General features: G+C 40.9%; 1 protein-coding gene across 1 annotated transcript in view; it reads right to left on the reverse strand.

Annotated features, from left to right (window-relative positions):
- Positions 1-13,221, reverse strand: part of LOC136850784 (rotatin-like) — a 42,949-nt gene that overhangs the window by 22,373 nt on the left and 7,355 nt on the right. The window contains exons 10-16 of the mRNA XM_067124736.1: positions 12,607-12,876; positions 11,424-11,585; positions 10,134-10,537; positions 9,222-9,375; positions 8,293-8,499; positions 7,672-7,875; positions 6,979-7,155 (exon numbers count right to left, since the gene is read on the reverse strand). Of these exons, the coding sequence (XP_066980837.1) occupies positions 6,979-7,155; positions 7,672-7,875; positions 8,293-8,499; positions 9,222-9,375; positions 10,134-10,537; positions 11,424-11,585; positions 12,607-12,876 (1,578 nt within the window). The remainder of the gene's footprint in view (positions 1-6,978; positions 7,156-7,671; positions 7,876-8,292; positions 8,500-9,221; positions 9,376-10,133; positions 10,538-11,423; positions 11,586-12,606; positions 12,877-13,221) is intronic.

Here is a 13,221-nt window from a genome sequence, read left to right on the forward strand (position 1 = left end):
CGTATGACAAGTCTATGACTTGGAAGCTGGTACAGTAAAATATCTAAATATTGTTCACAGATTTTCCTATAATACAGATCTATATTTTTTAGTAATAGTTTCAAATTAAAACTTAATGGTTTTCTGATATATGGATAAATGAAGTTTTTATGATAAAACAAAGTTTTATGAATACTTACCTGGCAGTTATATATATATAGCTTAATCCCTGTCGAACCGGCAGATTTTTCAAAACTCGCGGCAACCGCCGAATGGTAGGTGTCCGATAGGTGGTTAACAACCCTTATCGGGTGGTAGCTGGAATCATTCCCGTTTTCAGTTCCTCAGATCATCTCTTGCCCGACCTGTCTCCTGAGGGGAGGAGGGTGGGATTTAAAATATATATATAACTGCCAGGTAAGTATTCATAAAACTTTGTTTTATCATAAAAACTTCATTTTTACGAATAGAACTTACCTGGCAGTTATATATATATAGCTGATTCACACATTTGGAGGAGGGTGAAAGACAGCCAACATTGTTGGGAAACAACTAAAAGTTGTAGGTAAACACCTTGATTCCTTACCTGCTAAGGTAGCTGACTTCAAAGGTTCCTGCCTCTTGAGCCGCTTTCCCTTAGGAGCGCCAGTCAGGTGAAGACCTGTTATACTGAAACAACTCAATCGAGTCTGTCAAACGGGGTGAGACCAACAACGTGACTAGACTTCTGTACTTCCTATTCCCCTTCTATTACCTGTAACCTTACTCAATCTAACCACCTAACCTTGCAGACTAGATATACACCTATCTAGTTAGACTGGGGTTGCTTTTCCCACAAGGAAGCTTCCTCAGACAACCATAAAAAACACCAACCCAATTACAGGTATCCCAAACAAAAGTTAAGGTTGAGGGGAGGCAGTCACTCCTTTACCCAATACCGAAGCTGTAGCTACATATGGGCCCAAGGCATAACATTTCTCATAATCCACTCTTACCTCTCTGAGGTAATGAGAAGCGAAAACAGAGTCACTTCTCCAAAAAGTGGCCTCCATAATTTGTTTAACTGACATATTCTTTCTATAAGCCAGAGAAGTTGCAATGGCTCTTATTTCGTGAGCCTTCACCTTCAACAAACCAAAGTTCTCCTCTTCACATAAAAGGTGAGCTTCTCTTATTGTCTCCCTCAAAAAGAATGATAACGCATTCTTCGAGAGGGGCTTTTGAGATCCTTCACTGAACACCACAAGGAACTGGAAGAACCTCTTACGTCCTTTGTCCTGGAAATATAAGCCTTGAGGGCTCTAACTGGACAGAGTAGTCTCTCCTCCTCTTGGCCCACTAAATCAGTGAGGTTAGGAACCTCAAACGTTCCCGGCCAGGGTTTGGAAGGGTTCTCATTCTTAGCAAGGAAGTCAAGCCTTAATGCGCATATTGCTCCATTACGATTGAAGCCTACTTGTTTCTGAATAGCATGAATCTCGCTAACCCTTTTTCGCTGTAGCAAGAGCGAGAAGGAAAAGAGTTTTCTTTGTTACGTCTCTCAGGGTTGCTTGAGAGATGGGTTCAACTTCCTGCTGCACAAGAACTTCAAAACCACATCCAAATTCCAGGACGGGGGTCTCAAAGTCTGCTTCGTTGTTTCGAAAGACTTTAAAAGGTCTCTCAAGTCTCTATCTTGAGACAAATCAATGCCTCTGTGCCTAAAGACGGTAGACAACAAGCTTCTGTATCCTTTTATGGTGGATACGGCCAGCTTAGAATCTTGCCTGAGGGACAAGAGAAAATCAGCTATTTGGCTCACAGAGGTAGTGGTTGAGGAAACCTTATGCTGCTTACACCAAGATCTAAAGGTTTCCCACTTTGATTGGTAAACTCTCTGTGAAGAGACCCTCCTCGCTCTGGCGATAGCTCTTGCAGCTTGAGCTGAAAATCCTCTCGCTCTGACAAGCTTCTCGATAGTCTGAATGCAGTCAGTTGAAGAGCGAGGGGGTTTTGATGATACCTCTCGAAGTGGGGCTGTCTGAGAAGCCTTGGACTTGGGGGAAGACTTCTCGGAAAGTCCACTAACATCTCCACTACCTCTGTGAACCACTCTCTTGCTGGCCAAAAGGGGGCTACCAGGGTCATTCTTCCTGAATCTAGGAGGGCGAATTTCTTGACTACTAGATTGATTATTTTGAACGGAGGGAACGCATAAGTGTCCATCCCCGTCCAGTCCATCAAGAAGGCGTCTACTGCTATTGCTTCTCTGTCCGGGACTAGAGAGCAGTAGTTCGGGATCCTCTTGTTCTGGCTGGAGGCGAAGAGGTCTATTGAAGGCCTCCCCCATAAACTCCACAGTTTCTGGCAAACTTGAAGATTGAGAGTCCATTCCGTGGGCAGAACTTGCCCTCTTCTGCTGAGCATGTCTGCTCTTACATTCTTCTGCCCCTGCACGAATCTCGTCAAAGCTCCACCCTGTGGTCTTTTGTCCACAGAAGGAGCTCTCTTGCTGTTTCAGAAAGAGGTAAAGAACGAGTCCCTCCTTGTTTGCTGATATACGCAAGAGCCGTGGTGTTGTCGGAATTCACTTCTACTACTTTCCCGCGACAGATTCTTTGAAGGCTTTTAAACCTAACCAGATGGCCATCAACTCTTTCCTGTTGATGTGCCATCCGATTTGTCCCTCTTCCCAAGAGCCTGAAACTTCCTTGTTCCCCAGTGTTGCTCCCCATCCCGACTCGAAGCATCTGAGAACAACACTAGGTCTGGGTTCTTTCTGCGTAGGGAGATTCCTTCCCCTAAGATCGACGGGTTCAGCCACCAACTCAGATGTTTCTTGATCTCTGCTGGAATGTCGAAGGAAAATGAGTCCTCCTGATTCTTCCTGTCCCAGATTCTTGAAAGGAAGTGTTGAAGAGGTCTCTGGGAAGGTTGCAACCTTCCCAGAGAGACAAATTTCTCGAGGGGAGGAGAGGGTGCCCAACAAACTCATCCACTCCCTCGCCGAGCACTTCTGCCTCCCCAGGAAATACTGAACCTTCTCGAGGCACTTGATTTGTCTTTCTTGTGAGGGAGAAGCCCGAAAACGAGCTGAGTCCAGAACTATCCCCAAATAAAGAATCGTCTGACTCGGTTCGATCTGAGACTTCTCTTTGTTGATAATGAGACCCAGATCCTGAGCAATCATAAACGTCTTGTGTAAGTCCTCCAGACACCTGTTCTTCGACTGGGACCTTATCAGCCAGTCGTCTAGGTACAGGGATACTCTTATCCCTTCTTGATGAAGCCATCCTGCCACATTTGACATTACTCTGGTGAACACTTGAGGAGCTGTGCTGAGGCCGAAACAAAGAGCTTTGAACTGGAAGCATTTGTCCTGGATCACAAACCTCAAAAACTTCCTTGAAGTCGGGTGGATGGGAATATGAAAGTAAGCGTCCTGCAGGTCCAGGGATACCATCCAGTCCCCTGGACGGACTGCTGCCAGCACAGACTGAGTCGTCTCCATGGTAAACTTGGTCTTCTCCACAAAACCGTTCAATGCGCTGACATCCAGGACCGGTCTCCATCCCCCCGAACTCTTGGGCACTAAAAACAGACGATTGTAGAACCCTGGGGATCCTAGTTCCAAAACTGGTTCTATCGCTCCTTTCTCCAACATCTGGTCTACTAGATTCAGGAGTGCCCTTCGTTTCAATGCGTTCGAGTATTGAGCCACTAGGGCTAGTGGCTTTGTTGAAAGTGGCGGTTTCCTCGAGAAGGGATCTTGTATCCTTCCTGATGACTGAGAGAGACCAGTTGTCCGCCCCTCTTGCTTCCCAAGCCTGCCAAAATAGAGACAGTCTTGCTCCTACTGTTGTCTGGAGGACTTGTGTTTCAATTTCTAGAGCGTGTTCTAAACGTCCTTCTGCTAGTTCTACCCCTGTTTCTTGTCTTTTCCTCTGAAATCAGATCTAGAAGGAACTCTGCCCCGAAAGGGCTGTTGAACTCTCTTTTCCTCCTTTTTGGCAGCTGGAGGAATTACAAGGAAACCTCCTAGCCGAGCGAGAAAGTAAATCTTGTGTAGCTTTATGTGCCAGAGTCAGAGAAATATCCTGACCAAGGACTCCGGAAACAAATGCTCCGAGAGGGGGGCGTAAAGGAGCTCCGCCTTCTGTGCGACTGTAGTAGATTTTGACGTGAAGGAACATAACAAAGCCCTCTTCTTCAAAATCCCTGCAGTGAAAAGAGAAGTCATCTCATTTGCTCCATCCTCAGAGCCTTATCCATACAGGCCATAATACTGGAAAGGTCTTCAATTCCGTAGCCTGCATGGTTTCCATCTTCTTGGATAGGATTCCAACAGACCAGTCTAAAAAACTGAACACTTCAAAAGACCTAAAAATTCCTTTAATGAGATGGTCTAGTTCCGTCATAGACCACATCACCTTAGCTGAGTTAAGGGCATGTCTTCTGGAAGAGTCTACTAAACCAGAGAAGTCCCCTGGGAGAGGCAGGTACTCCCAGGCCCAGAGCTTCTCCAGTGTCATACCACATGCCCGCCTTGACAAGCCTAGTTGGAGGAAAAGAGAAGGAGGACTTAACTGCTTGCCTACGCTCCTTAAGCCAGTTATCAATCCTGGTCAGAGCCTTCTTAGCAGAAATGGAAAGCTTCATTTTAATAAAGGCTGACTGCTTCCTCGATTTCTTCCTGTTAAACTGGGACTGAGGAGAACGAGGAGCAGCAGGCTTAAACTCCTCACCATACAGCTCCAAAAGAGAGCGAGAAAGAACCTTATAGTCATCAGCCGCATTAGAAGGTTTATCTTCGTCCTCTGAAACGTCTTCCAAATCATGCATTCCTTCCAACTCTGTCTCCTTCTCTTCCCGCTGTAGTGTACCGGGGAGGGCGAACGATCGCCAAAGCGTCCTGGCGGCGAGAGTTGGTTACGTCCTGGCGGCGAGAGCTGGTTGCGTCCTGACAAACAGCCCTAGAAGAATCCCGATGTCGAGAGCTGGATGCGTCCTGGTATCGCGAGCTGGAAGCGTCCTGGCGTCGAGCATTGGATACGTCCTGGCGCCGAGTTGGATGCGTCCTGGCGTCGAGGCGAATCGTCCTGGCGTCGAGAGAAGTCCGCTGCGTTCTTTCCTCCCTGGAGAACCGAGGTCGTAATCTTGCTGAACAAAGGAAGTGTGTTCCCGGCGAGAGGAAGAAAATTCCTGTCGTTTAAGGCGTGGAGAGGAGAAGAGTCGAGCCTCAGGAGAAGAACCCTGAGGTTTTTGCTTGGGAGAAACGAAAAGATTCTTATGTTCCAGGCCAGAAGAGCGCCCTTTGTTGACTCGAACGGGAGAGGGATCCAGTTCTCTCTTATCCCTAGGAGAAACTTCAGCAGGGGACTCCTTCTAGATCTTTTCACTGGTAACTTGGAGTCCTTACGTCTGACCGACTGCGGGGGGGACGACTAAAGGCCTGAACGAGCGAAGCCAATTGGCCTTGCATGACGGTCATAAATGATTTAGCCGCAGCAGCTGCATCCTGAGGATCCGAGGGAGAAGGTTGTCGAGACAAGCTGGGAGCAGGAGAAGGATTCCTCGAGAATTCTCCGAAGCAGAAAGAAGAGAACTCTCCCTCCTCCGAACAGCGAGAGGAGAGCATTCGAAAAAGGTCTTGACCTTTTTGCTGGAGAAGCGTTTCGGTCGTCGTCGGAAGCAAAAGATTCAGGGGAGCTCCACGCACCCGAAAGGGGAGAGCGAGTCCGGGTTGATCCTCTTGCTGCAACCATCTTCTTTTGGTCGGTCTCGAATCCTCAAACTGCCATCTACGTCTAGGAGAGGGGCTGGGAGAAGACGCAAGCTCTTCCGACACGCCTTTCCTGTGGCGGTCATAAGCAGCCTGGGAAAAAGCAACAGGACTGCTTGAGGCGGCTGACCGACCGAGAATACGTCCCTCTCACCCCCTTACGATCGTCGACATACCTTCTCCCTAGGTCCTGGGAGCTTGGTAGAGGTCTAGATCTAGGGGCATGACAGGGTCGATCAGTCGCCACCTCCACTGCACTAGCACAAACATTATCACAAACTTCACTTGCACTCTTACCTTTCTTCAAGGCTTCAAGTTGATCCTTTAATTCTTTCATCTCAGCCGCCATCCTGGCGAACTGAGGGTCCATAACAGCAGATACAGTTCCTGTAGAAGGAGCGGGGTTACCACCTCGGGAGAAGGATCTACTTCTAAGGGTGATTTAGGAATAGAAGGGTTAAAAGAAATGTCTAGGCTAACATCACTCACAGACCTAGATTTAGATTTAGAAGCCCTCCAGTAACTTATCCATCTCTAATTTACGCACATAGCGTTTCATTTCCATCCATTTCTTTTCATCCAAATCCTCGCATTCTTTACATCTTTTATCCAAGGCACACTCAAAACCCCTGCACCCTAAACAAACAGTGTGAGGGTCCACCGAAGCTTTCGGTAACCTAACCTTACATTCTTCATTCACACATACTCGAAAAAACTTAGGATCAGACATCTTATCCAAGAACAGTCAAAAGAATAAATCCAAACAAGCCACAAAAGCGATTGCCAATCCAAAGGTCAAAATACGTCACCAATAAAAGGTCCAACACAGCGACCTAGGAAGCGGCGAAAAACCCGACGGAGAACCAACAACAATGTTGTCGGTCCAACCGGCAGAGATGATCTAAGGAACTGAAAACGGGAATGATTCCAGCTACCACCCGATAAGGGTTGTTAACCACCTATCGGACACCTACCATTCGGTTGCGCGAGTTTTGAAAAATCTGCGGTTCGACAGGGGATTAAGCTATATATATATAACTGCCAGGTAAGTTCTATTCGTAAAATTTTTTTTTTTTATCAGTTGTATAAGAAATCTTGAGAGTGAAGGGAACAAGCTCTATATGACATACACGTATCTAGGGAGACATCAAGATATATCTGATATAAAGATGCAATGTGAAGGATGTAATACCAACTCGCAAAATCAATAAATGTAAAAGTATAATTAAATCACTTACCTTCAGCATACCAATGAAATTAAGAATTAGATACTGAATTGAAAAGAGCTGAAGGAAAGGCTTGTGAAGTTGAGGATCTCCCAGAAGGAATGCCAACTGAGACCAGGCTGCTTTACGAACAGCATTTTCTACTCCAACACCCTGAATTAGTTCTACAACCTTCAGGAGTCGACCTCTCTGAAAGGAGAAAATTACATACAATTCTGACCTTATCAAGCTAAATTAAAATATATGACCAATAATTTAAGTTTTCATTTAAACTGCATAAAATATTGTTAAAATTACACTCAAGTTCAGTAATACCTCAACTTAGTAGGGTTTCCATACTTAGCAGTTACCATATGATTATTTTTTCCTATGCTACCACTATAGACAAGATACATTTGTAAACCTCTTAAATTGAATGTCAAGTGAAAAGTACACGTTAGTGTAACTTAGGAACTATGTGGAATTGCTGTTAGCTGTAACATATATTTAGAAAAATTCAAGTGCAGGCTATATAATAGAGTCTTTGTTACTGAACAGACTTTGTTAGTTATCAGAAATGCCAGACCCCAAAAGTGTCTGTTAATTTGAGGTACTACTGTATAGCATTTGACACAGTTTTTCTTCCCCTCCACACTAATGGAGGCTCTCAAATAGTATAATACTTGTCTGTCTAAGTTATGAATTACAATTAAAAACAGAACAAACCTCAGAGGAAAGATTTCCACTAAAAAGCAATTGCACTGGCTGCCTGAGAACAAAAACATCGTGGTGTACAGCAGGGTTAATCTCGTGTGGATGTGGGATGAAACTTGTGGTGGTATAAGCAAGTCTCTGAACCACCTCAGACATGGCTTGGATTCTTGTTGTTCTATCCAAGACAAACAAACAACAAAGATGGTACTTGATGACCTGGCAGATTAAAAACCATATTATACACAACAATTACTATAATCCTTGTTGAAATTTTAACATTTTAAGGAAGCAGAATTCCATATATTTTAAATTTTACAAATGTAGGCAAAATCACTTTTCATTTTGTGATGACTTTTAACACTGACTTCGTTCCTCATTTAGCTGAGTTATAAGGAGCTTTTTATGCTTCTGAATTTAATCAGTTTTATGGCATCTAATCAAATTTTATTTTATCTCACTAAAAAATTAGTCAGTTACAAAATTTTACAAGGTTTAATATTTTGTTAGCTAAATGCTACATGATTATCACTTGAGCTCCATTCTTTAAAGAAAACTGGCCTATTGAACAAAAAAAAAAAAAATAAAAATCTAGAGTAACTTTTTGCCATCAACTCTGCCCATCCCAAATCTTACCTCAATATTCTCTATTTTACCATCATTATAAAGCTCACCAACAAGTGAACCAACTGAACGCCCAAGGTGAGTGACAGTATCCGTCAAGCACTGCAGGTGAATTAAACTATATCTCCAGCATTCAGCAGCAACAAACCATACAGATGAATTCATAAGTAATCGCCCCTTCATTAGGCCAAGTAATATGTCCTGTGCTGTGTTGATAACCTACCAAAACAAAGAAAAGCCACTGTCATAAATGACACTTTGGAATATACAGTAATCTTCAAGATATAATGACTGCAATACTGTCTTTAAGTGATGAGCTCAACTAACAGGAAATCTGAGCCCTACAAACAGCAAAAGAGTTAGTGCCTTGGCGTGCAAGGCATTTATATCATTAAATACATTTTTCAAGTAAAATTTTCTTGCAAACTGATAGCTTACTCTGGGGTAGAAAAAGTTAAAATTCTTTATACACAGTCTCATTCATTTTCTTTATAGAATGGAAGTTGGCATTAATTTCATATACCTTTATACAGTACCTGTATAATCACAATCTGTTATTTGCTAGATTTTGGGCCACATACTTTTCAAAATAGAGTATAGTGTATGGATTAAATTACATGTTCAAAAGCATGGCACAACTGATAAATCTATACCCAGTCACCTTCATCTTCATTAATGCTTATTTTAAAACAGACCATTTACTCATAATTAGCCTCCACTTGCAGTTTAACTATGCCCAAACCCCCTTCCTCACTTACAAAGCATCAACAAGCTACAAAGTGTATGAAGCTGACTGTTCAGTTGTCTGTCAAGTAGAAAACAATCAGACAACAGCCCAATTTTCAAATTCCCAGAGTAAAAAAATACAAATGATATTATGATTTCTAATGATATATGAATATATACAACATTATGATAAAGGAAAAGTAAAATAATTATACCTTGGGGTCATCATCTGTAAGTCCACTGTACACTAAACAACTTATGACAGAAGGTGAGAGCAGAATTATAATTCTAGAAGAACGACTTTGGGAAGTATCAGCAGCCTGTGAAATTCCAACACTATTATTGACCAACTGGAAAAGAAAGGTGTACCTGAAATAGAACTTAACTTGAGTATTTGTTGCCACTAAAACCTTGAGCTTTAAGAAGAGGCATGAATTAAATATGATATTCAGTTGAAAAATAAATAACTGTGCTTGCTGACATATAAAACACACTTTCTTTACAAAAAAAATAAGTCAAATAACGTAGGCTTTATATGGCCTAAACAGAGATGTCTCAACACATCTAACAGTACAAGATAAATTTCACAACCAAGTAAATCTCTGTCCAACACATTATAAGGAAATGCTGAAACTTCATCTCCAAAGAAATTGAAAGAAAATAAAATCAAAACCAACTATAAACGAGTAAAAATTGTGCTGAAGTTTCTTCAGTGCAATCAAGTTTTTTGTACAGCATATAATCAAGGCCACCAAAAACAGATCTATCTTTCGGTGGTCTTGGTATAATGCTGTATGAGCTGTGGCCCATGAAACTTTCAGCCACAGTCCAGTGGTGGCCTGTCCTATAGCATTGCCAGATGCTAGATCATGGTTCACTTTAACCTTAAATAAAATAAAAAATACTGAGGCTAGAGGGCTGCAATTTGGTATGTTTGATGATTGGAGAGTGGATGATCACCTACCAATTGGCAGCCCTCTAGCCTCAGTAGCTTATAAGATCTGAGTGCGGACAGAAAAAGTGTGGATGGACAGACAAAGACATCTCAATAGTTTTCTTTTACAGAAAACTAAAAGCTAAATAACCAATAATAGACTTCCTAGTAAGAACTTTTAAAAAATACTTACCCTGCTAGTTTAACTGAGTTTTCTGGGAAGTGAATGACTTTTAGTAACAAGTCTCTTGCTCTTTGTAGATGATGAGATCCAACAGTTCCAACTGAAACTTGTTTACCTAAACCTCTGACAAGTTTTTCTACAAAAACTGAGCTTTGATGAATGCTGGCAACTTCTATTGCAGCTTCAGCGTACGTAAGAAACTCTTCAAAATCTGAAGAGGAAGTGCTTAAGAAGGTAGCAGTAGCTTCCAGGGATTTTGCTGCAAACAAGATGCTATTCACTTGAGTTGTCATATCTGGTAATACTTGACTCAAGTACTGAAGAAGTAGGCTGTAATGAGTTCGGTATCCCAAGTAGAAACCACCATCACATAAAACCAAAATAAGACTTGCAACTATCTCTTTATCAACGATCTGAAAAATAAATTATTTAAATGAACAAACACCTAAAGACTTTCCATTAATTTTTGAGATACAAACTTACTTTCATTGCTACAGTACAAACATTACTTTAATTTTCACTATAAGACAAAGCAAAATTTTAATTCCTGGTCATAAGACACAACGAATTTTTATAATGTGCAAGAGTGGTCATCAAAATTATCATCAAAATTATGCTGAATGGAGAAGACCATCCCAGACCGACTAGTCCCAAAAATGCTGTTTGATTTTACTAGCAAACTTTAAAGTAATCACACAGCTAACAAGTTATAAGGGCCGTTAACTTTGTAATTTTTTCATGTAGAAGCATTCTTTCTCCAAGGGGAACTAGCCATAACTATTCCACATGACTGTTTAATTTAATCAGTCGGTCCATTTACTTTCTGTTGGCCACAACTCATAAGGCAAACTCTGTCACTGCATGTAGGAAATGAGGATAAGGACAGGTTGAGCAGTTTGTAAACAGTATCCAAAGAAAACTATCAGTAAATTATATTCACGGTACAAAGGAAGAGCTCCTACATAAGATTCTATGATGATGGCAATCAATATTTTCAGACATTCAGTATTTGGAGTAATTTAGTGAAATGACCACAACTACAAACACAGACATGGAGGAGGATTTAAAAAAGAACTCAAGATGATCATCCCAACCTTTTCCATATGAACTTGTACCAGCAGAGTACAGAGAGCATGAACGAGTTGGTTGCTCATATAAGAAAGGAAGTTTGAAAAAAGGAACTAACTAAAACTATTTAAATTAATTTGTGTCTGCTTCAATATAGATTATCCTAAAACTGCCATAAAGAACAACTAAAATGTTCAACTGTGTACGAATACCAAAATGATTTATTCTTACCTGTTCAAAGGCTTCCACAGGAACAAACAAATTCAGGATTCTGCACAGAAACAACAAAGTGCATTCATTATTCAAGACTGTATCTTCAAGCTTACCATTCTCACCATACTTTTTTCTCATTTGGTAATTCAGAATTAAAAGGGCTGCTAACCTCTGGATAGTCTGCAAAATTCAGTTCAATAGTTAGTCTTTGTGACATGTTACTGACATTATTTCCATACCCTAAAAGCAATTTATCTTGGCTAAAAAGAAGTAGAATATTTTAAAAAATACATATCTGTGAATTTTTGTGATATAAATACTAACACCTCATTGCAAATCCAATACTTTTAATATAACCTAGGTGATAAATGATTAAATGCCTCACTTCTTGTCCTCTTCTTGATTAGTTAGTAGCTCACAGTCTTTCCCAGACTTTCTGGATTGTTCAGAAACAGTTTTTTCTATCCTCTTTTAATCTTTTAATTCATTTTCAACTCCCTCTTTTCAGCACTGCATGAATTTTGGTGCATTTAACACAGTCTCAGTAACTGTCACCACTGCCTAGGTTTTACATCACAGAACCAAGACATTCTCAGAGGCCTTGCTGAAAGAACTCTTCTGCTTCTTCATTTTTTTTGTACTTATTGGACTTTTCAGTGTTCTACTTTATTTTGGTGAAGACTTTAGGTATCAGACTAACTACCAACCAGTTATTAGCTTGTTAGCTAATTTTTTTCTGCTGATTTTACTAGTTAGTTTTGTCACTCACCACAACTGCTTGGTGTTAGTGGTAAATAGTATATTAGTATTAAATAGTGTTAAATATTTGTAATTTTCTTCTTTCTGGTCTATCATGCTTTTGTGGGAGCTTGTTCTGCATCCTTTAGCCTTTTTTCTATTGAATGACTGCTTAGTCTGAATAATAATTGGAAAAATCTCACTCACCTTTAAACTACTGTATAGTTCTATTATGTGGCAAAGCAACTCTCAGGCCTATCACCCAAAACCAGGTTTACAACCATCACTAAAAAACTATATGTTTCATTTGAACACAATCACTTTAAAGGCAGCAAAACAAATCCCAAAAGTTTAATACAAACTGCACAGGAGGTCTAGAAAACTATGTCAAACAAATACTCTTAAATTAAAAATGATTACTTACTAAATAAAACTGTAACATGAAAAAGAGTTGAACACGCACCATTTTTACTGATGTAGTCACCTCATTAACAATTTCTTCCTCCTGGTAATGCCACAGTGTCTTAGCATTAACGCACTGCTGTAGTAAATCCACACATGACAATAACAGCCTCAAACTAATGCTCTGCAGAGATGGTCTCTTGGCCACCAGTAAAGGACTTGCAACTCTCAGAACATGACTACAGTGACAACTCAAAGTCAGCTGATGCATACCCAAGAGAATAAACTCATCACCATCATCATCCTCGTGAACTGATGTTGATGACAATTCCTGAAGATTTTGGAATAACAAATAATACAAATTAATTTTGAAAGTCATAATCCTTGATACAGGCAGTCCCCAGGTTACGTCAGGTTTGGGTTACGTCGTTCCTCATGACATCATTAACCCTGATTTTTCAGCACCGTTACACACTTTACGGCGCTGTTACCCATACTTACAGTGCTATTTATTCCCAAAGTAATTATGATGCTTCGGGTTACAATGATTTTCAGCTTACAGCACCCTGCCGTAAACCGGGGACTGCCTACAGTATTTTTGAATACTATTAGATTATAAATTTACACTTCAGAATGAAATAAAGAAGTATATAATACAAAAAGTTTATAACATAAA

This window comes from Macrobrachium rosenbergii, chromosome 22 (genome assembly GCF_040412425.1).
Source record: "Macrobrachium rosenbergii isolate ZJJX-2024 chromosome 22, ASM4041242v1, whole genome shotgun sequence".
Classification (NCBI taxonomy): Eukaryota; Metazoa; Arthropoda; class Malacostraca; order Decapoda; family Palaemonidae; genus Macrobrachium; species Macrobrachium rosenbergii.